The 22160-nt window shown below is 51.7% G+C and overlaps 8 protein-coding genes across 8 annotated transcripts; 5 read left to right on the forward strand and 3 right to left on the reverse strand.

Moving 5' to 3' along the window:
- The first annotated feature begins 1164 nt into the window (after positions 1–1164).
- B0I36DRAFT_340800 (uncharacterized protein) lies at positions 1165–2139 on the forward strand. The gene has a single exon (XM_046155973.1). The coding sequence runs from the start codon at positions 1341–1343 to the stop codon at positions 2052–2054; it is 714 nt and encodes a 237-aa protein (XP_046004650.1). The 5' UTR covers positions 1165–1340; the 3' UTR covers positions 2055–2139.
- A 1178-nt stretch (positions 2140–3317) lies between these two features.
- Positions 3318–3656, reverse strand: B0I36DRAFT_370038 (uncharacterized protein; the record flags this gene model as incomplete). Its single annotated transcript, XM_046159863.1, has 1 exon — positions 3318–3656. One exon carries the CDS (start codon positions 3654–3656, stop codon positions 3318–3320), a length of 339 nt encoding a protein of 112 aa, XP_046004651.1.
- Positions 3657–7406: 3750 nt separating this feature from the next.
- B0I36DRAFT_300104 (uncharacterized protein) lies at positions 7407–8392 on the forward strand (the record flags this gene model as incomplete). The annotated part of the gene is made up of 4 exons (XM_046152008.1): positions 7407–7867; positions 7928–8063; positions 8115–8262; positions 8311–8392. The coding sequence occupies exons 1-4, from the start codon at positions 7790–7792 to the stop codon at positions 8390–8392; spliced, it is 444 nt and encodes a 147-aa protein (XP_046004652.1). The 5' UTR covers positions 7407–7789.
- A 755-nt stretch (positions 8393–9147) lies between these two features.
- On the reverse strand, positions 9148–10121 carry B0I36DRAFT_55114 (uncharacterized protein; the record flags this gene model as incomplete). The annotated part of the gene is made up of 1 exon (XM_046163013.1): positions 9148–10121. A coding segment is annotated over one exon (861 nt), but the record flags the coding sequence as incomplete, so codon positions are not given.
- Positions 10122–11897: 1776 nt separating this feature from the next.
- B0I36DRAFT_356349 (uncharacterized protein) lies at positions 11898–13379 on the forward strand (the record flags this gene model as incomplete). Its single annotated transcript, XM_046157610.1, has 5 exons — positions 11898–11985; positions 12262–12833; positions 12881–12925; positions 13065–13158; positions 13276–13379. The coding sequence occupies 5 exons, from the start codon at positions 11898–11900 to the stop codon at positions 13377–13379; spliced, it is 903 nt and encodes a 300-aa protein (XP_046004654.1).
- Positions 13380–13562: 183 nt separating this feature from the next.
- B0I36DRAFT_370043 (P-loop containing nucleoside triphosphate hydrolase protein) lies at positions 13563–16181 on the reverse strand (the record flags this gene model as incomplete). Its single annotated transcript, XM_046159864.1, has 3 exons — positions 13563–15714; positions 15776–15923; positions 16064–16181. 3 exons carry the CDS (start codon positions 16179–16181, stop codon positions 13563–13565), a joined length of 2418 nt encoding a protein of 805 aa, XP_046004655.1.
- A 366-nt stretch (positions 16182–16547) lies between these two features.
- On the forward strand, positions 16548–17454 carry B0I36DRAFT_256853 (uncharacterized protein; the record flags this gene model as incomplete). Its single annotated transcript, XM_046150973.1, has 3 exons — positions 16548–16984; positions 17034–17179; positions 17210–17454. 3 exons carry the CDS (start codon positions 16548–16550, stop codon positions 17452–17454), a joined length of 828 nt encoding a protein of 275 aa, XP_046004656.1.
- Positions 17455–17798: 344 nt separating this feature from the next.
- On the forward strand, positions 17799–18227 carry B0I36DRAFT_356351 (uncharacterized protein; the record flags this gene model as incomplete). The annotated part of the gene is made up of 1 exon (XM_046157611.1): positions 17799–18227. The coding sequence occupies one exon, from the start codon at positions 17799–17801 to the stop codon at positions 18225–18227; it is 429 nt and encodes a 142-aa protein (XP_046004657.1).
- Between the last annotated feature and the right edge of the window lie 3933 nt (positions 18228–22160).

Raw genomic sequence — 22160 nt, forward strand, 5'->3', positions numbered from 1 at the left:
AAACGACACTCTGACAGCCTGTCACTGTTTATGCAATCCAGACAAACCGCCGCCTTGCTCTTCAGGCTAGCTATTTTCCCAATAGGCAGCTCGTCCCAAGAAAGCGCGCGGTGCGGTTTGCTATGAATTAAGGCACAAAAGGCCTTGCCCATTATGTCGTCAACTGGGATCCTTTCCAATTCATGTATAACCTCACGAAGGGGAATTTGAAGCATGGTTAGCGGCTGGTACTTGTTTTGGAGGACCGCGCGCTTTGCTTCAAATTTTGTGCCCCAGCCACAATGCGTACAAGAATTTCCGGCTGTTGCAAGCATCTGCAAGACTTCGGCCCGCAGTCGATTCCGTCGTCTCTCAAGTAAGTCTGGGATACTGTGAGTGATTGTCTTCACACCCGATAGGGATGTTTCTGCCTACATATCGCTTTCCCTGGCACCACCTGGCTGATTTCGTCATTCTCGAAAAGGCACCAGAACGAACTTTTCTGGTCGAGAATGAGCGCTACTGTACTGTTGCCTTCACGAAGACTTCCTCGTCAGCAAGACGATATGATGCAGCCATGATGTATCCTATTGATGTCATATCCATGCTGTCGTCAACATGTAGCCATTGCGCCAGAGCAAATTTGAGAGCGACGGTCATGTCATATTTATCAATCACGATGGCTACATGTAGGAAGTCTGCAGGACCGATGGCGCATAGCGCCAGTTCGTTGCGGTGGTGTATGACTAGACAGATGGTCAACATCGCTTGAAAGTTGTCATCTGGAAGTTCTACTGCCTTTGGATGGTCGCTGGACAGATCTTGACCTTCTTGCCAATGTGGGCCAAACATGGCGTCGAAGACCTCGGAGGCGCTTCGACGCCATGTTTGGCCCACATTGGCACCAGACTTGCCCTCCAATTGTTCCTCGTTAAGGGATTTAAATTGTACTCATTCCAATTACAAGACCCAAAAGAGCCCTGTATCAGTATTTATTGTCACTACCTCAAGTACCACCGGTACATCACTTTTTGGAGGGCGGACCAGTGGTCGTAACCGACTACCATAAATGGAAGTGCGCCCAGTGGGCCCACAACAACACGCACCAATGAAACGTCATGGTGCACTCTGTGCACACAGAGATAAAGAGGGGTGGTGCCCCGACAAAGAGGGGAAATGGTTTCTCTTCTTTCTACATAACACTTTTGGACGAAAGACAAGAGGATTGACACACGGGCCGTGCACGAATAGTTGAGGTAAGTGCGACAAAGGAGTGGAGAAGGAAGGGCTTTGCTTCTTGGGTTCCGGGTTACTGGAACACGACACGGTGCGCAACGATACGGAGTGGTGGTGACGAGGGAATGGAGGAGAGGATGGACGATGAATGTAGGCAATTGTGCCGGGCTTATTGTTCGATGTTGGGCATGGACGAAAGGGAGGACGGGATGGACGGGCCGAAGCTGTTCATGTGGGTAGGTGAGGCTGGTTGGGCCGCGCTGGAGGCGTTGACAGAGAGGGAGAAGGCGGAGGCCTGTGGAGACCTGGAGAGGGTGGTGCGATACTGCAATGAGGCAGATCCGGGTAGTGATGTGACGGCGACGGAGGGAGGCGTCTTGTTGTTGTGCTGGGCGGTCAAACACGGGATACCACTGAGTGGTTCGGACTGGGGGGCATGGAGTGATGAAGACCCCTACTTGTTGGGCCGGAGTCTGGAGAGACAGGCGTTGTGTGGTTACCTGGTTCGTGGAGGCAGGTTGCCGGGCACGGAGGACAGCCGCGCTGATGGGGTAGCGGCGGATGAGTACTTGTGCAGGCTGGCGCTTTGTGAGGAGTGTCCGGGGCACGATGCTGTGCGGACATGGGACCACTTGGTGGGCGTGCATTGGACTGTCGAGGATGCTGACATTGCGAGGCTACTTTTTGTCGCCTACAGTTTGTCGGCGGTTGTGGAGCAGCTGTTTCCGCGTGGTGGAAAACAGGCAGAACTTTCTGGTCTGGTGTGGAAGCTGTTCGGTGAGCCGGACTTTGAGTCTCCGGGGAGGGCGAGGGCCCTTCTGGCATTGTCCTTGGCTTGAGGCCAGTAGAGTAGGTAGAATAGGTCGCGGGTGAAGTGACTGAACACACAAAACAATCGTGAGATGCGTGTTGCTGGAGAATGCTGTTACCCCAAACCGGTCTCGTTGGCTCGGAAGTTTTGGCCACTCTCAGGGCTTGTGCCGTCAATACCAGGGACGAATTGTAAGGTGAAGTCGCTTTCTGCAGCGCGAGCCACTTCTATTACTACTGCGCGGCACGCAACTGGTAACATTTGATGGCTTGACCTTGCTGATAGACTATGGAGAGCCGCAAGTGATGTCGTGCCCACCCACCTATATGTGCATTGGTTGACACGCAGGGGCATCTGGTGGACTAAACCCGTCCGATGGCAAAGGGCAGTCTCACCGAGCGCGACGTCGCCATCTGAGACTGCTGCCGTGGCACAGACACAACACCTCAAGCTGCAAGCAGAGTTTGAGAGTGCAGGTATGTAGCAAGTTCAGCCTGGAGCGCTGTGGTGTTTAGACATAATTCGACTGTTTCTGTTAGTGGGGGATAAACAAGTCGGCGGCACCACTGCCCAGCCTGATCTGAGCAGCCCACAGGCCACCAAGTATCATTTAGGTACCAGCGGCAGGGATATGCGCTCGCACGTTGTGACTGATGTCTCGCTATCCTGACTTTGTCAATACTGTACCGTTCCTTGGCAGTACTTGCCGGCCACCTTCGTCTTCCAACCCCGTCGGTATTCCATGAGCGACCCTATTAGAGTGAGCCACACAGTGGTTGGCAAATCCAACGAGGTCTTAGCCTAGCTGACGCTGGCTGTCGGCAATCTCGTTGCCGTCAGCCAGGCTAAATATGGTGTCTTGGTGGCACTGTAGCGTAAACACTCCATTCCAGGCAATGGTGCTGATGCTGGCAATCTCACGCATCGCATGCGAAACGTGCGGGCCGTGAGCGGCTGCTCCTGCGGTTGTTCAGAATGTAGCGCGTGCTTATTAAAATTCCAACTATGCTCCATGTCGTCGGAGCTCACGCGATATATCTGATATTGCTGAATAAGAGTGAGTCACGGGGAACCAGCGCGGCCGGTGTCCGGGGCCACGGGCGTGATCAAAATGACGCTCGAGTGCTGTGCTGGTCGTGCAGGTGAGCTGCCAGTGGCCCTCGGATACTTTCCGCGCGCAGGCCCATGCGGAAGAGGAGCCATGTCCGCGATCAAGTCCAGGATTACGACATTTGCTAGAGCCTGGTAAGACATAGCAAAAGACTTGGCAGTCAAGTGATTCAAATCCAAGCTAAGACCCAATCAATTCCTGGAAGATAGCAAGGCCTTCTCCCAATATTCGGACCCGGCTCACCAGCATGATCCTCTGCTGCTTGGTTGTCGTCTGTTCCGAGGCTATAGCCTCCACCTCACTATCAGACATCTTCACAACCACAAGCGGCGAAACAATGTTCTCGAGACCCCTCACAAGATGCCTCTCAATCACCTGAGTTGTCACATTGGCAACAAAGGTCTTGTACTGCACCTTGTAGATCGCTCGCATGCAGTCAAGTGCGTCTTCGATGCTGAATGTGTCCATGTCAATGGTAGTAGCTTTGCTCTTCATCACAGCTTGGACGACCTGGTTCATGTCGAGCTCGGCGGCCTACTTGTCATAGTGGGAGCCACGGCTGCATCTTTCATGGGATTCATGCGGAAACCTGGCTGGCATGAGGACTCTCAGTTTCGTTCCAAGCCTCTCTTGCCGCCGACGCTGGATCACGTCAGTGTAGTAGTGGTTATAATTGATAGGAAAATCCCTGAGATCTTCAAGAAGCTTCCCTAGCTCGTGCGAGGCTGCCGACTATATTCTCGACTTGGATGCGCGAGCATATCCTCCTCGGCTAAGTGAGCTTGGAGAAATGGCGAATCGACTGCTCGATAAGCGGGCTGCGCCACGCGTCGGTCCACGATGGGCGTCAAACTTCGTTAAGCGACAACCACAGCTCCAGACGCGTTTCTTTCGCAAGTACGACTACAAGAGAGCCCAATGCGAGGATCCCGACGCGATAAACGCGTGGTTTCGGCTTGTGCGGAACGTAGTCGCGAAAAACGGCGTAGCGGACTCCGATATCTACAACTTCGACGAGACAGGCTTTCAGATGGGCGTTATCGCGACCGTGATGGTCGTTACAAACGCGCAAATACGGTCGAACGTTAAGATGAAGCAACCAGGTAATCGGGAATGGGTTACGGTAATCCAGGGCGTTAGCGCGACTGGATTCTACGTCCCGCCGTTCGTAGTATTTGCCGGCAAATATCACCTCTCGACCTGGTACCAAGATAACGCGATTCCTCGCGACTGGAGAATCGTAACATCCGCAAACGGCTGGACTACAAACGAAATTGGTCTAGATTGGATTCGACATTTCGATCAGCACACAAAGTCGCGACCAAAAGGCGGTTATCGCCTCCTCGTCCTCGACGGCCACGAAAGTCACCACTCGGTCGAATTCGAGCTCTACTGTAAGGACAACAACATTATTACGCTCTGTATGCCTCCTCACTCGTCTCATATACTCCAGCCTCTCGATGTTAGCTGTTTTAGTCCGCTGAAGAAAGCATACGGTCGGCAAATTGAGCTTAAGACGAAGGCGGGTACAACGCATATCAGCAAGGAGGACTTCCTCCCCTCGTTTTTAGCGGCATTCCAGCAGACAATGACGGAAAAAAACATCCAGGGAGGCTTCAGAGGGGCGGGACTTGTACCCTATGACCCTGAAGCCGTTTTATCCAAGCTCGATGTGAAGTTCAAGACGCCAACACCCTCGTGGACGCCTCGGACGTCACCGGAGCCATGGACTTCCCGAACGCCCACCACCACTATGGAAGCCCGTTCACAGTCTAATTTCATCAAACGTCGGATCTCTCGTCACCAGGGAAGCTCTCCAACGTCAATTATTGAAGCAGTTGAGCAGTTCACGAAGGGAGCAAAGGGGATCATGCACCGGTTCGCCCTAATGGAGGCAAGGATGAAGATGCTTGAAGACGAGAATGCAGTACTTAGTAAGCGCCGGAGAGCTAAGAAAACACGTCTCCGGAAAGGCCAGAGCATGACTCTAGGCGAGGGACAGGACCTTATAGCCCAGAGAGAGGTGAACACTTAAATAACACAGGAAACGCAAGAAAATCGAGGTCATGCAGGCGGCACTACGCCAACGCAGCGCCGCTGTGGTACCTGCGGGATGACTGGCCATAATGCGAGAACTTGCCAAATAGTTACTCTAGGGTCTGAACTCGAAGATAGCGATTAGTTTATATCAATTCAAGACGTTTTGGTTTTGCTGACGAGGTTTTGATTCTCGAGATGTGGTGGAGGTGGCCCACTCGCTATGCTGGCCCACTCGCTATGCTGGCCCACTCGCTATGCATTTACGTTACCAGGTGTCCACTATAACCCCCACTTATCCTAATAGCTGTGCCACCAAGGCTTTCTCTAAGGCTGACTCGCTCAATATCCCTTCCTTACTCTAATTAGAAGTGCACATTCTGAAAGACATAGATGCCTGTATGGGTCCGGATCATAATTTACACTACAGTATCATTCAACGAAAGTTCGTCAAGGTTAAATAGGATGCGTTTCCGAAGAGCTACCGACCCAATATTTGTTATTAGAATAGAAGTTTGATATCTCCTTCGTATTGCATCCTTATTTAGATATCAAGCTGCATAGTCGCACTTAGAGACCTTATTTCCATAGTCTTAATCACTGATGAACCAGCTTTAGGGATGCGATTGTTCCGGAAATAATATCTGTGCCTTTGCTTTTTTCTGAAGGGTCGGTTCGCCGATCCGGACTCTTCACAATTAGACTCGTCCCATGTTCGCTTTCTTTGCTGAGATAAAGCGGTGTTATCTCTGACGTCGCATTGCCTCTCGAGCTGTTCCACTGGATATTGCTTCTTGGTTAAAACCCTCCGTATTGGTTTAGCTCCGTCTAACGATCCTCGACTAAAGCCTCGGCTTTGGTCGTGGACCCTTTGGACAGCGAAGCATTCTTCTGATAGTGTCTTTAGTTGGGTACCCGCCCGGTCTATTGTGTCTCTGATGGCAATAGGAATGCCTCCGGGTATGTTCGCTGCGGCGTAGACAAACTGTCTGATAAATCTGATGGAACTATGAAACTTTTCCACTTCTCCTGCCCGTAGAGGAGCCCAGTAGTCATGGATTTTGGAGGGAGAAGATAGGAGGTCTGACGCATCGCCTTCTTCCACTGAAAACTCTTCGCCATTAATTATTTGTGATAAACTGGACGCTGACATTGGTTTGAACGTGATATCCTCGATGTGAGCCATGCTTGGCCACTTATTCGCATCCTCTCCGCACTGAAGAGATTAAATCAGTACCTGCCTGCTGGGAAATGACGGCAGCCCCCACGTAAACAAACAACAACCTACGGCGCTGCACAGAAACAACTTTACAAACTCAAACAAACAATGCACAAAGACAAACACATTGGAAATGGATAAACGAGGTAAGAAGACAAGGTGGGTCGGGCCCCACTCTGTGTGTTCCCTACCAAGTACAGAGGTGGGGTCTCTCCCACAGCCACATAGAGGCCTCCCGAAGTTTGTTTCCGCTGGATGACCCACAAGCAAATCATGTGTTACAGGGGGTGCTTAGCGCCTTGGGATCTGGGCTTCAACGTCCGTGGTATCTTTTGCACCAACTTATGGCAGAATAGGCTAGTTTGCGGGGGGCTGTCTTAGCAGTAAAAGATACGAGAACCCAGTGGATTGCTTTATCTTAGTGCCTAACTGTTACGAGAAATATCTCATCCAAAAGTGCGATGAGATAGGTGAATGATGATACGCACGGCCATTACCGATGAATAGTTGGAAATGACCTTGCCGCTATCCATGGTGTGATACTGCGGTAGAATTGAGGTACATAGCAGCCGCGAAATTATGGTATCATCTTCATTTCTTCTTTCTGCAAACAGTGGCTTGTTCTTGTGGATGAGTTCCCCTAGAAACTATCAGGCTGAGTATCATTCAGGAGCTTCCAGTTTTTGATATGGGACAGTCTGCTAACATTCGTCGCTCGTTAGAAGGAAAAAAACAGAATCTTCCGATATCTTTTGTACCGATCCATGGTATGGAAGATCCAGCCAGACAGTACCGCAGGCGAATTAAGTGGCCGTAAGCCGTAATGCTACAGTATCGGAAAGCCCGTAAAGACACAAATATGACGGCCAGCCGAACAGGCCATGGTTCCAGCTGATGACAAAAACAGACCATGCATGGACATCAGCCAGAGCCCTACCAGAAGGATTGCATCGTGGCCCCACTGGGAGACAAGGGGGTCCATTATCCCCATCGACGGGACTTGGGGAATCATAGTAATCTTGGAGCACGAAGATAGCAAGCGCCATGTGATCTCTATAAAATTCTGGCCGGGAGGAGAGGTGCATACAGCCTTGAAGAAACCCTTGCCAGAAAGTCAGTGCCTTTCATCCTCACCTGACATTGGAAGTAGCATTGCAGCACTCATCGATCTAGCATATGAAGGGCGGAAGGAACGATCTCTTCTCCAAACAACACGACCACCCCAGAGAGAGATACAAGCTGCTTGCCTCGGCTTTGTACGAGCTCCGCCGATAGACTAGACCAAAAACCCATAAAGCTTGGTCTAGGGTCAGGATGATCCCTAATCCGCTGTCACCAAGACCGTACATGTCCTCGTCCGGCACTTGTAGTTACGTCAGGCTCGAACACAAGTCCAATGGCTTCAAAAGCAATGTGCGTCCTAGGAGATGCAGACGCCGGAAAGAAGACTCTGACCTGGCACCTGGTCTTCACGGTAAATCACGAGAAAGATGACTGGCCCTGGTTCCATCCCAGCTGAAACATTCAATTCTAGTGCGGGGCTTCCCTTCCTGAGATTGCACCCATCGAGAAGAGTCGGGTTTGCGATTATCGTGGCATCGCAACCCTTTACCGACAGCAAGGCAGGCCCGTTTCATTCTACGGCCCCTCGGCCCAATACACGATCACAGGTAACCATGACTATCCTCGACATCTGGAAAAGACTAATCATTCCACCGAAGACATTCCCGGAAATGCTGATGTTGCCCTCTGGGCTGTAGATGCGTCTGCTGATGACTACGGAGCGTGTTCGAGCCAAAGGCTTGCGTCCCTCCTGTCTTTCGGGAAGCTCCGTGTCGAGGAGCAGCTGATTATAATTGCTACTAAAATGTAAGTGACTGCCATGGTTAATGTCCATCTACGACTAACGCGACTCAGGGACCTGACCAACTGGTCGGAGACTGTCTTCGCGCAGGTCGCACACTCATTCGCTAAGATCAAGCCGGCGCAATCCAAGTAAGACTGGTGCGATAATCATGCGGCCCCCGCAGCAAGGCCACCGAGACTGACCATGTCACACGCGTCTGATAGAATCAGCATTGTGCCAGTTTCTGGCCTGCACGGGGACAACCTTATTGAGAAGTCAGACAAGGCGGCACACCTCCAGCCTGCGGGCAAGGCAGAGGAGGGAGGGCTTACAGTCTTGGGTGCGCAGCCCCTGATGTCGGTGCTGTGAAAAGAGATGGCCGCGTTGGTGCTAGTAAGGCCCAACAGCCACACTGTGCGTCCCGCGGTGTGTGCAGGTGCAGTCACAGTTGCTGCAGAGAGCGCCAATCAACTGGGCTGTCATGACAAATAGTAGCTTCTTCTAGACTTTCCGCGTACTTGCTGACCATTGCATGTCTTTACGTCTGAGCAACCCATTTTTTATTCCCTTCGTGTTTCATTGCCTTGCCATCGTTTCGCAACCAAACAGCTCCGCTCGGAAGCTCTCCGGACGATATGCTTAGTCGCCTTAAAACCAAAGCACGCTGCGCTGCAGTGTGCAGCCTCTTATCCAACGATTCTGTAGGACGGTAGTCCATAGGCGCAAAAGAGGGAAAGGGCCCAGATGTCGTGTGTACACTGGTCGTCCTGTGGAATGGGGGCCGTTGTAAGCGGAGCCTGAGCAAGACTGGATAGGACTGCAACTCCAGATCGCCTCCATTTCAGCCGCCTGTCACATCCGGATTATAGTGTGATTCAGATTCCTCTGGACTTCCTAATTAATCGAAAGACAGAATAGAACAGATAAAGATGAGCTACTACAAATCAAAATCTATACTATGGGACATGGCTGGTATGTGGTCGAGGGTAGAGAAGCAGGCTTGTCGGTGCTTAGACTTCCTCTAGCGGAATGCCGGACTACAGATGACCTCGTCGATCTCACTAAGCCCCCCAGCAACTGTCCACCTCCCGTTGCCCCCGTCGCCAAAGGTTTGCTTGTTTAGGTTGATGCCTCGGTTGAGCAGCACGACTTGCCCGCGGTTCAATGCCTTGCAACGGAGCGCTTGATTGTCCACTCCAGGGCCTACGAAGAGCTCTACATGAGTGAAAGTGCCACCAACCGATTGCCTCTGGTCGTTTCGACCCTCCGAGTCCGAGAAATCAAGCTGGCGCGCAAACTCCTCCGAACTTTTTGACAGAGTTACGCGGATTTCATCACGCTGATCGGGATCTGTCTTTCTCAGTGCTGGATCGCACGTGACGCGCAAGTGAGCAGCCTCGACAGGCCCGCCAGGCTGAAGTGTCCAAGCTTTACCAACTCCGAAGTTGAAGTCGATGCTCTTGTCTCGCGTGACGATGATTCGGTTGTTGTTCTGGCCAGCATTACGAAGCTCGCATCGGAAGTCGGCCTGTAGGTCTGACGAGGCGGCTTGCCCTGCAGCTCCAGTGAATGGGATGCGGACTTTTCCAATGTAACCCAAGTCAGCACTAGGCCGCAAAGTCACAGATTGGTTGGCAGAAAAGCCTTGAAGATAGAATATGTCGCCGTTAGTATTGATCAGCTCCACGGTGACTCCGCTGGGGGTCCTTAGTAGTTTATGATGATGTCTTGCATAGATATTGCTTGGCATAAAGGCCATGGCGGCGATGAAAGGTGTTATAAGATGCATGTTAGTTGCTGTGAAAGGTTTTGAGATAAGGTTGAGGCGCAGTAAAGATGAATAGTAGCGGCAGGTGCTGGAGCAACCGTATTCACAGTCGTACAGTTGCAATCGTGATTTTCGATGACGACGAAAGAGGTGTGCCCGACTCTAGACTTTATAGAGTTCAAGACAAAAGAAAACGAGCGGATTCAGAGGTGGAGCTCCTATAATTAGAAACCGGCTGAGCACGCAAATCTTGACAAAGATCTCGGCATTATGTAACAAATGGAATGTGATGCGGGATACCAAAATAGAACGGACGATATATCAGGGCTATATGGAATGGTACGACTATCCGATCCCGAGTAGGGGCATTGACGGGCCCAACTTAGCCGACTCAATCAAGTGGCTAGAGACACAAAAGATACAGCAGCCATAACAACAATCCTGGATTATGGCCAAACGCTGAACTGATACCGTCTGTCCCTTTTTTCACCCGCTCCGGAGAAAACATGTCGAATCGCGTGCCATGAAAAGTCTGTGCTAATCGCCGACCTATACAGTCAATTGAACAATATCTGTCGGTTGTAGGGGTGGATCTGCTAACAGTCGCGGGTCTTTGATGTGTTGTTCTGCTCCTGCAAGGTCTCCCACGCCTGGATATACAGCTTCAAGGCCCTCCAGCGCGTGGACTTCTGTGTTTGGGCTGCGGCACTGCCCTGTGGTTTATCAATCTGTCAGTGTGACTCGCCTGCCTTGACATGCATGTCCCGTGGAATGAAACCCACCTTGGAAGGTGGCCTTGCTAGGCTGCTTGCTAAGCAGTCGTCTCTACGTAACTGCTGCACAGATATGCCGCTGATACTGCTGAGCTCTTCGTCGAAGCTCCATGCTACTGCTGGATTTCCCAGGTCAAGATAGTGGTACACTTGACTTACGAGTGACTCTTGTCGTTGAGCTAGAGCTTGGTTTTCCTGGCCGAGTTCAGCGATATTGATGCTTCCATTCGACCCAATCTGTGTAGCTTTGAATGGGGGGCTGTTCTCCTCTCTAGGCAAAGCTGCGCACGCGAGTGGTGGGGGCGAGCTGCGTCCATTTGGCTGGATGCTCGTGATGCGTGAGCAATCACGATTTAGGACGGGCTTAAGGACAAAATCCTGATTTAGATGCGTATTCGGCTGTATCAACTCAGGACTGGAGCAACGTGGAAAGTCTATGTCCGCTCCCAGCGCTATCGATAATGCATCTTGATCAACCCCTAATGTCGATAGAAGGAAGGTAGACATCTTGACGCATGTCCTACGGGTGTGGTAGTCTTGAGCAGTATCTCATACTCCTCTGCCGCACGAGTCTCTTTTATGTGCACGGTTGCGAAAAGTTGCAACAATAATCTGTTTGGATTAAAAGCCAATTTGTTATAAGCGATCCGCTGCACACCCTTGATGGCTTGAACCAGCTCTACCCCGAGGTAAGGCTCGAGGAAACTAGACCACGCCAGGTCATTCCAAAGGATGCTAAAGAAAGGAATTTAGGTAGACCTATATCTAGCCTGTGCATTTCTAGAGGTACCGAACCATACTGATGTTGAGTCTAGCAATAATGTGCCACGAATACTGCAGGTCCTCCTTCGCTCCTAGTACCAGATGTCTGGGACGCGCCCCTGACTTGTTCGCTTGCCTGCTGAGACTTTCAACTCCTTATCGCGAACCGACTACATGGGGCAAGCCTGCTTATCGTGCGACCGAGTGAGCTCGAGGCCTGGGGAATTCAACTCGCATTATTTTGCCGTCCAAGCGCATGCACTTTTTCGACATCATCACTCATCACAAGGAGAGGCTCACAGGTCAGCAATGTCGTAGATCTACTCACTCGCCCCACGAAAGCCCATGCCGAGCAATGCCCGAAAAGAAGCATCGGGATCTCCAAGGTCCAGATGCGAGTCCGGCCGATGAGGGAACTCGCTTCATCGCCGCGATCGACCAAGGTCGAATTGGCTAGTGCCCAACTCTGACGGCAAGTGCGTTGGTCCGCTGGATCCAGGCTTCGAAGAAGATCAGGAGCTGGCCAACATCTAGAACGGTCGCATTCAATGAGAAATTACAACTTCTATACGACAGACCGGCTGATATTCCATATCTTTCGCCTTCCGACACTGGATGCCATCCAGTCTTCAGCAACCGCACATCAGCGACGGGATCATCACCTGCAAGTTAGGAGGCTTTCAGGCGGATCCATGGACCTAAGCTTCTCGCCATCTTAGCCAAACGACTGCAACAGCATCCTCTTGATCCTCAAGACGTTGAGTATGGGACATTCTTGGCGACACGTATGGTTCTGCCGTCATTCCGTATGCTACAGAGCCAAAGACTTGACATTGAGACCCTGGGAAAGACTGTTCCAGATGAAACGGACCAGACCACGGGAGCGTTGGTGATCCCTTGGCTTGACGGCGACGACTGGATCCTGTTTCACGTGGATAAAGACACCGGCGCCGCATACATGTTCGATCCTACTCCACGGCGAGAGCCATCACGAGTTGTCGCCTTCTTCCGACAAGCATACACAGACGCGGGCTATGGTTCGATCACTGCCATGTGGCGTGTTCCCGCTGGAACGCGAACCGACAAGTGGTCCAGCGGTTGGTGGGTGGTCGAGAAGGTCCTCATGTTAGTCACAGGCAGAGACATCAAGTCTATTGGCTTCGCGGTAGTGAAGTCTGAGGACGTCCCGTACGAAACAGACTTTGCGAAGACGACGGACATGATAGCGGACTTTCTGCAAATGCGCTACGTCCGGGAGCCTGACCAAAGCGGGAACAGAGTTGTTTCCGTGGTAGAACAAAGGCAATCAACTGAATAGGCCTGTGTGACGATATGTAGCAAGTGGGGTCAGATCGTATAGCTTATGGACCTCAAGTACCCCATGTAAGATTCGCAGGACTTTTACGTAAAAGTCCAGAAATAACTCCACGAAGTCATGCGAGAGTACAGTGAGGTTAAGGTTCAGCGTCCATCAGGTTGGTGTAGACTTGGCCCCACAGCGCTATTTTTGGCTGCAATACAGTGCGCAGCCTCGTACCTCGAAGTACTGAATCTGTACGCGACCTATCAGCACCGACCAGGAGCCGAAACAAACCCCACATCGCAACAACCCCTGAGTGAGTAACTCCACATTGTTTTCCAGCGGAGCGGACACAGCGGAAAGCCTGCCTTCGGCGCTTTGTCTACCCAGCCGACTTGCTGGGTCAAATATACGGTCACTCGTCATACTGTAGGTCACGGTTTCACTCTCTGTTGTTCCCCGCCCGCCTGGCCACTGGAGAACCTGGCTGTTATTGTACCCAGCGACCAAAGTAAGGGAAGTTCTACGACGACGTAAGTGTTTGTATTGAAGTAATTAATGCGACTTCACTCGGAACACCTATTATCTAAATAATAGGTACAGTGCACTTGATTTTTCTTTTTCTAATAAATCGAAGTTTAAAACCTGCATAGGGGCAAGTCGTTTTAGTCGATCTAGCTACTTTAAAAACAACTTTAGAGCTAATAGAGGTGATATCTCCTACTCGGCACGCCAGATAGTTAAAGACTGGAGGGATGAAGATGTATGTGGATGGTCTTGCCCTAATGCCTTCACTCTTAGTCGGTAGCAGGAATCCATCATGTCGATAGCCTCTATTGCGCGCTCTTGTGCGTACCAGGTGTAAGCCAAGTTGTTCATGGCTGTAAGCGTAGAGGGATGATCCAGTCCAAGTTTCTGTTTGCGAGTCTCTATCACTTCCATAAACAGCTCCTCAGCCTTGTCCCATCGTCCTTGATTCCGGTACGTCGAGGCCAGGTTGGCCATGCTGGTCAGTGTATCGGGATGATCTAGTCCAAGTTTCTGCTTGCGAGTCTCTATCACTTCCACAAACAGCTCCTTAGCCTTGTCCCATCGTCCTTGATTTCCGTACGTCGAGGCCAGGTTGTTCATGCTGGTTAGCGTATCGGGATGATCTAGTCCAAGTTTCTGCTTGCTCGTCTCCATCACTTCCACCTCCAGCTCCTTAGCCTTGTCCCATCGTCCTTGATTCCGGTACGTCGAGGCCAGGTTGGCCATGCTGGTCAGCGTATCGGGATGATCCAGTCCAAGTTTCTGCTTGCGAGTCTCCATCACTTCCACAAACAGCTCCTCAGCCTTGTCCCATCGTCCTTGATTCCGGTACGTCGAGGCCAGGTTGGCCATACTGGTCAACGTATCGGGATGATCCAGTCCGAGTTTCTGCTTGCGAGTCTCCATCACTTCCACAAACAGCTCCTCCGCAGCCTTCCATCGGCCTTGAATCATAAGGGCATGGCCCACCATATCCATAGAGCGAAGAGTATCGTCATGTGTTCGTTCAAGCCTTTTAGACGTGGCTTCCATGGTAGCTTCCGCCATTTTCTGCGCCTCAGGTCCTTGACCCTTCTTCAAGAAGTACCACGCAGCTCTGTAAAGGATGCCGGTCCACGCGGCCGACGAATCTTCTGTCTTCGGCCGTTGTGCTGCAGCGGACGTGGCATGTGGCAGCAGCTCTTGACATTTTGGCCAGTTCTCGTACTCCCCTGTTGGAAATTGTGAGGAGAGGCGATCAATAAACTCGTGCTTCCACCTATCCTCCTGACCCTTCGCTTGAAGCCACTTCTGCGTAGCCAGCTGGACCAGTCTATGCATTTGGAATGTCCTACCATCGCTTGTAGAGATGAACGAGTAGTCCATCAACGTCGAAAGGTCTTGCTCGAATGCCTCGGCAGCACTAAAATCCGAGTTGCTCTCTTCATCACCAGATTCCTCATCATAAGTATGCTCCTCGTCTTCTGAATCAATTGTACCGATGTTCTGCTGGTCTGACCCCGTGGCGGGGCCCTCGTAGTCAGATGCTCGTAGCAGACTCTCCGGGATCCCCTGCCGATCACAGAAACTCATGAGCGAGAGCAGGTCGGTTGCTGACTGTCGAGCTTCGCGAATATGATCGAATGAGATCTGCCATGTAGTGATGATGGAGTTCTTGGCTTCGCGGTCCCGGCGTAGCTGCCCGCGATCGTAGTCAAGAAGACCAACCTTCTTCCGATCGCTCTGCTCAAACTTCTCGAGGTATTGTTTGATAGAACACCGCGGCGCCTTGTGAGCTATGTAGGCCGTCGCTTGGACGATCGCCAGAGGCATATACTCGAGCGCCTTGATAAGGGCTTGGGTGATTTCGATGCCCGGCTGCTTTACCAGCCCTCGGAGCTTCTTTTCTGCCAGAGACAACGCGTCGGTCGCGTTCATGGGCTCAATCATGACAATGTTGCATTCTTCGACGAGTCGGAACGCCATATCCCTGCTTCTGGTAGTGACAAGAACGGCTCCATGTTGACAACAGGGAAGATATGATCTGAGTGGTATACTTCGCCCTTGACTCTGCGGCTGTCCATCACTGTCGACATTCGAGACGTCGAAGAAAAAGCCAGCTTCGTCTAGATTGTCCAATATCACGACCCATTTTCCTCTTTTCTCTTCGCGTAGCCAAGTTGACAGGAGCTCGAAGATGTTGCTTTGGGAATCTCGTCGCCCGGGAATCTTGAGGTACTCGGCGACGTCTCGGAAACTCTGTTCGTAGCGGGCCGCGTTGCTCGCGTGAATCCAGAAAACCCATGTCTCGGGCGATCGTTCTCGGACTCGGTAGGCATACTCGATGGCAATCTGCGACTTGCTACTCGTGCGTTAGCTTTCGCGATCGCTTCTAATGCACACGTAGTGTGAGCTATGCCTACCCGACACCACCCAAGCCAAGGAGAGCTGTTTGCGATGCTGGCTTGGCACACAGCTCATGCACCCGGTCGATTTCTTTTCGGTCGACGAAGTCCGGGTCGCGGCCGAAGGGTATGATCGCTGTCGGGCTCGGCGGGGTCACTGGTCGTTCTAGGTTGGGACAAGCATTAGCGCTGGTCGTGCTCGGACGTCTAGTAACATACCTGGACGCTGTTAGCCAAGGTGATTCAAATAAAGGGTAGGAGAGTGATTGGTGTGTTCAGAAATGCATTGCATTTAGGCTAACGTACGATTCAGATGGACATCCCCATGGACGATGCCCTGAAACAAGAGGCTGTTGTCGTTCACCGCAGTGTGGCCGAACTGCTGTTGGATAGCTTTCGGCGGCTGCCGCGCTGTGTCCGCCATAGCCGACGTCGGGCCAGCAGCCTAGGCCAGGAGTGGGATTTCCGTCTTCGATCAAAACTTTACCGTCGTTTTCTGAGGTCGAGGACGCACTGCGTAGCAGGCTGCGCGCATCAGTGCCACGATAAGCGAGGAAGGCGACTGACCCTAGGCAAAGCAGAACCGCTGGAGGGTCAGCGGACAGCGGCTGTGTGCGGGGTTGTCACGTGCTGCTAGCATCCACGAATTGGAATGTCGGACTGTGCGGCTGAGAGTCATCACGAGCGCGATTATGGCTACGAGGTGAGCCCGCCCTTTGCCGACTGCATCGTATCCCTATAGCTATCCTTTCGTACAACTTCGTTGCGAGGCACATCGCTATATGTCGCCATGGATCCACTGAGCATAACAGCTAGTGCTATTGCCGTGGCGACCCTTGCGGCGCAAAGCACCAAAGCTATCTACCAGGCCATCGACGGCTTAGCGGAAGCCCCACATGCCATCGCGCACTCGAAGACTCTCCTTGCAGGGACACAAACAGCATTGGACAGTCTCATTGGAACGTTAACAACGACGCAAGATACACAGGCCAGGCTTGGGTCCGTTCTACGACCCTTAGAACTCGACCAGACCTTGCTTTCTACGCAGCAACTTTGCGACAAGTTCGGCACGACTATCACGAAGTACACTAGTCGTTCGACCGATGCAAGGTTCAGCAGCCGTGACAGGATCTTGGTGAACTTTCACGAGTCGCAAATCATCCGATTCAATCAAGAATTGGGCGACTGCCAGAAGACCATTTCTCTGGTGCTTGGGACGATCACCCTGTATGTCCCTACGTCAACTAGGGGTCGCGCTAGAATTAACCATCTGCAGAATCGTATCTAGCGGCACGTCCGACAACCTGCAACAATTGAGCAAGCAGTTCCAAGCCCATGAACAGGCGCTCACCTCTCTGGTCGCCGAGATTTCGCAAAGACCCACGGACCCAGGAACAATAGAATCGCATACATCGGGCGAGGGTCTGCGTGCTAGTACGGACGACGACCAAGCCAGTCTTCGGCCGACTTTAGCGCTGAGAAATACCTGCGAGGCTGCTTTACAGGCCACCCAAGCAGCACGAACGGTTCAAACTTTCGGAGACATGCAGGCCGATCAGTCTATGGCCATGCAAGGGATTGTGGGAGAAGCGCAGAAGGGCGTGGATCAGTCCTTCGGGAAGTTGGACGCGCAAAACAAGAGCCGGGCATTTCAAGGACAAATGGATGCGGCTTCCTTCGCCCAGATGTTTAAATAAAGAGGTGCGAGGACTTGGCCATTTCTAGTGAGTGTGCTTTTCCCGAGCCAGCCAAAGCCCACCGCAAAAGATTTCGCATAGTTGAGATCGAAGAAGGAAGTCAGGAGAATTACGGCTTTGAGCTATGACCTATGTGCTTAATTATGGATGTAAGGGAATAGATTGAGGACACCGCGTTTGCTTGGTCCGACAATGCGGCGATGCGGCTTCAAGCTCACGTTACGGCGACCTCTAGCCTGCCAATGGAGGGCATCGTAGCCGCTTTGTGCCCGCCCTTCGCCTCCAGAGAAGCGTCGCGACACCTCAACGTCGACCATCACAACTTTCTCGCTTCTTGAACCAGCATGCGTAGCATTCATCTTGACGAGCACGAGTTTGAGCTCGATGAAGGACCCCAGGAGTGTGCAGAATTCGATGACCCGCTCGTCCCGGCTTCGAGTGACGTGGGGTTTGTCTCGGGTCTGCGCTACAATATAATGTGGAAGCTGCATCTGCGAAAAGTAAGGCTCACGATGATCACAAAAGACACTATTGAGAATGGCGACGTGGCAAACGGTGCCTACTGGAACCAAGTCCTGGAATCCGAACTGCTGACTATCGTGACGAGTAGAGCGCCTGCGCCCGACTACTCGCGCCACGCTCCATGTGCAATGAACACCCTGCATGTGCACCTCAAGGCACGATTACAAATCCGACGAGACGAGGATCGTGGTGTCCACTTCCAAACGCGGCGAGCCGGACGTCTCGAAGCGCTCCAGTGCTCTAAACATTGACTGGACGATCGTGGAGAACAAGCTAAGGACGTGATCTGACCAGGAAAATAGCCTTACAGTCGCAATGTCGTTTACATACAGTACTGTATCAGGTTCGGTCGTAAGCTTGTGGCAAAGCGCCATTAGCATTGAAGGTGTGATCTTCGGATCAGGGCCAGTCCGTTTGCATGGCATTCTCGTGGTTCCGTACCGTGCAAAGGTCGTTCGTGCTCGGCTAATGGGGCGCGGAGTACAAGAGATCGCATCAGTTATGGCTTCGTTCGTGAAGTTTCGGCGGATCATGGATTCGACCAGTTCGTGTTGGGAGTCGGAGAGTCGTGGAGCCATTTCCAGCGGCAGCCGTACCAGCCGCGATATGCAGAGGTGCGAGAAAGGCGAAATATCACTTGGACAATGTCGATGGGTTGTGGAGCCTGAGTGGGGATCTGTGACTCATGATTAAGGGCGCCAAAATTAGTGACTGCGCAGGTTTCTGATGGCAGGGTACTTGCTCCTGTTCACTCGGCACTGTTTATGGCTCCACTTTCACTTATTCTCCGACTGGTCAAGGAAGACGCTGAACGTGAACCTAGCTGTAACCGCCACATGAGTTGCGCAAGAAGCAGCAGGTTCATATGTCATTAAGTTGTATGTTGATCATTGCAATATTTCTTATAATACTGTACGCTCAACTTTAGCCTTCCTTTCCTCTGGTTGTCCGGGAGCAGTGCTCAAGTAGATACCTACGCTATTCATCATGATAGACCCGAACTCGTCAAGCGAAGTTATGAGAAGTATCATCTCAATCGTTCTCTGTCTTTGGACCCTATGGCAATTTTTAAGCGGGGCGGAGGTAGATTATGAACAGGTGTCAAAAGTTGCAAAATCGACCCATTCGCAATAAACTGGACCTATCTACTTTCGCCTCCGAAGCGCTTCTCTACGTCTTATACTGGAATTTAAGAGAATATGACAGCTTGACCGAAAGTAGAGTCCAGGAAGGCAACTACGTGTGAGGCTATTCAGCACTAATGCTCCTTTTTAAGAGACTCGAGAAGACATAACAGACCCTGGGGGCGCTATCACTATAGTACTTACAAACTCCTGGAATGATACAGTCTCCTGGAATAATACCTAGAAAGAATGCCTTGAGGCGAAGAGCTGAGGAGCGAGGATGAAGGGTACCTAGACTGCAAGCTCTGCATGTTTATCTAGAATGGAATCAACCCTATCATCGACAGGAGTCGAATATTGGTGTACAGTTTAGTTGCACCTCAGGACGATATACCGCTACACTATCATTATGCATAACGTGCTACACGTTTGCGTTCTTGGCTCGGCAGCGTACTTAGACTGCAATGAGGCATCGTAGAACTACTACTCATTCCCAGGGAGACAATCACTTAAGAATAGGACACATATCAAGAACCAAAGCTATAAACGAAGGCAATTACTACACGGGCATGAAGAATTGCTATCCGGGCATGACTCTTACACGGGCATGACCTTTTGCAGCCTCTGATTGGTCCATCCCTTTTTGTTAGTGCATCTAGATTCTGCCAACGCTCCCCTTGTACCTCGGGATTAGCTCTCCACCACGACGATCGACGAGACATATGGAAGCTATTCACTAGCTAGCTCCTACACCAATTACCTCTTGTCGCATGTCAAGCCTACTGATAATGATTGTTCGTGAAAGATACCATATTTGTCAAGGTCACAGGGCTCCAGGCGTGGTGTGTTAGGCCCCCTGCTGAGACCAACACTCATACACACGCTGTATCGGGAATATCCAATAGCCTCATCTTCCAAGGCATCTGCATCACAAAGCAGGTCATTCCTTTGTGCTGAAATTGGTCCCCTCTTTCCTTCTTTCATAGTCAAATCAACTGCCCCTTTAACCATGTTCTCATCCGTGCGTGCGACACTCTTCCTGTCGCGATCAAGGCCGTCATTATGTCCCAGCCCGACTCTCGATCTAGCTCAGCAAGCAACCAACGACTACGAAGCTATCAATTACGTCCCCGACAACGACAGCGGCAGAACCAATCTGAGAGTTCAAGACCACCTTCGTCTAATAGCACAGGGACGAGCATTGGCCCACACTATGGCGTGGGAGACGACGAGGCACTCTATAATGCTTTCGCCTCGTACCCAGAGACCTTCACGACCGCTCCACGCCCCCATGGATCGCGTGGGCTGAACGAGCCACCATGGGAGCTGCGATTCGATCATGAGATTCACCTATCGAATGATTTCCCAACCCGAGGAAGACGGTCGCAACGAGTAAGAATGCCTATACCAGGCCCGGAAATCGACCAGCCACCTGCCTGCTCTCCACAACAATCAGCACAAGAACAATTCTCTCCAACAAGACCCCAGTTTCAGTCCGCCCTTAGGCTAGTGCGCGAGGTGATTGGGACAGATCGAAGACTTACCATCGAGCTCGTCCGGTCATACGAACGAGTCCGCCAATGGCGCGAGATATGGGGCTACTCGCCGCTCAGTTCAACTGCATTCGAATCATCTCCGCCATACTCGCCTCGCCGAGGAAGGCACTCTCCGCCTATCGCCTCGCCGCCCTCGCCCGACCACCCCTTGTCGCCTGTCCCTGACCCGATCCCGAACCCACCTATCCCAGGCGACCCAGCGCCCTCAGCCGAAGTCCTGTTCGAGTGGGTGAATACTTTCGCGAAGGCTAATGGCTTCGGTATTGTTCGACGAAATGCCTACTCATATAAGGGTCGGAAGATCCGGTACTCTTTCCAATGCGATCGATTCGGAGAACCACGCCCCTCAGAGAGTACCGGTATTCGGCAACGGAAGTCTCGAAAGTGTGGTTGTAAATGGATGGTCATTGCCGAAGCACTGGAGGAGGGTAGATGGCTTCTACGACACCACGATAATTCCGAGCATAGCCAGCATAACCACGGGGCCAGTATCAAACCATCCGCCCATCCCTCCCACAGACGACTCACTACACCTATCAGGGCAACAGTCGAATCGACAAGCCGTCGGATCGGAATTCGGGCCCGTGACGTACGCGCGATCGTCCTGGAGCCGAATCCCGAGTCATCCTTTACGCGAAAGGATATCTATAACGCCAGGTCTCGTATCAGCCGAGACAAGTTGAGCGGCCACACTCCTACTGCAGCACTGATCAAGCTGTTCGACGAGATGGAGATTCCCTATCTTGTTAAGTGGGCGGATGATGAGCCAAACCGCCTCGTCGGTCTTGTCTGGACCTTTCCGTACTGCCTCCAGATGTGGAAGCGGTTTCCTGAGGTCATCAGCTTCGACAACACAGTAATATCGACGTGTTGACACTGTCAATTCGTTGGATTACACGGCTGTCGGCGATTAATTTGATGTTGATGTTCAATCATGACAAATTGTCTCAAGATTCTTCTTCGCAACATCAAAGAGAGCCATACGCCTGTCAGCATCAAATGGCTTCTATGTCTTGTGGCTATCACCATAATCGGGCTCCTCTATCTCGGCCCTCGGCCTGGTCCACTTCCAAGAGAAGCGACCGGTGCTATTGAGGAGAATCAAGAGTGACATCTCCTTGGGGCTAGCGGACCATCGATGCAATGTTCCATTCTCTCCAAAACCTCCTGTTCAGTATGCAAATCAGCTGCTCCCATCGATCGATATCTTGAGGCGTTTTAGCAAGCGTTTGATAATTAAGGCTTGCGAGTCCTACGAGTGAGCCCTACCTCCACGTCCTTCATATCTTCAGCCGCGAAGCCAAGCAATCCTAGGGGCTGCCGCTGTCTATAAAGATGGTAGACGCCAGTCCCACGCCTTGACGGTTGAATATGCGGCCGTCAAGTCGCTATTAAGCCGTCAGAAACGGGCCTGCCCAGCTTAAGTAACATCGGGACATCTACATCCTGATCTCCGACATGGGACACACCTGCGGCATTGCTCGACTTAGAGCTTAGCATGGGT

This window comes from Microdochium trichocladiopsis (assembly GCF_020744255.1).
Source record: "Microdochium trichocladiopsis strain MPI-CAGE-CH-0230 chromosome Unknown B0I36scaffold_15, whole genome shotgun sequence".
NCBI classification, from domain to species: Eukaryota; Fungi; Ascomycota; class Sordariomycetes; order Xylariales; family Microdochiaceae; genus Microdochium; species Microdochium trichocladiopsis.

Excerpts from the sequence above, each read along its gene's own strand:
- B0I36DRAFT_340800 (XM_046155973.1), top strand. The coding sequence starts at position 1,341 with ATGGAGGAGAGGATGGACGATGAATGTAGGCAATTGTGCCGGGCTTAT.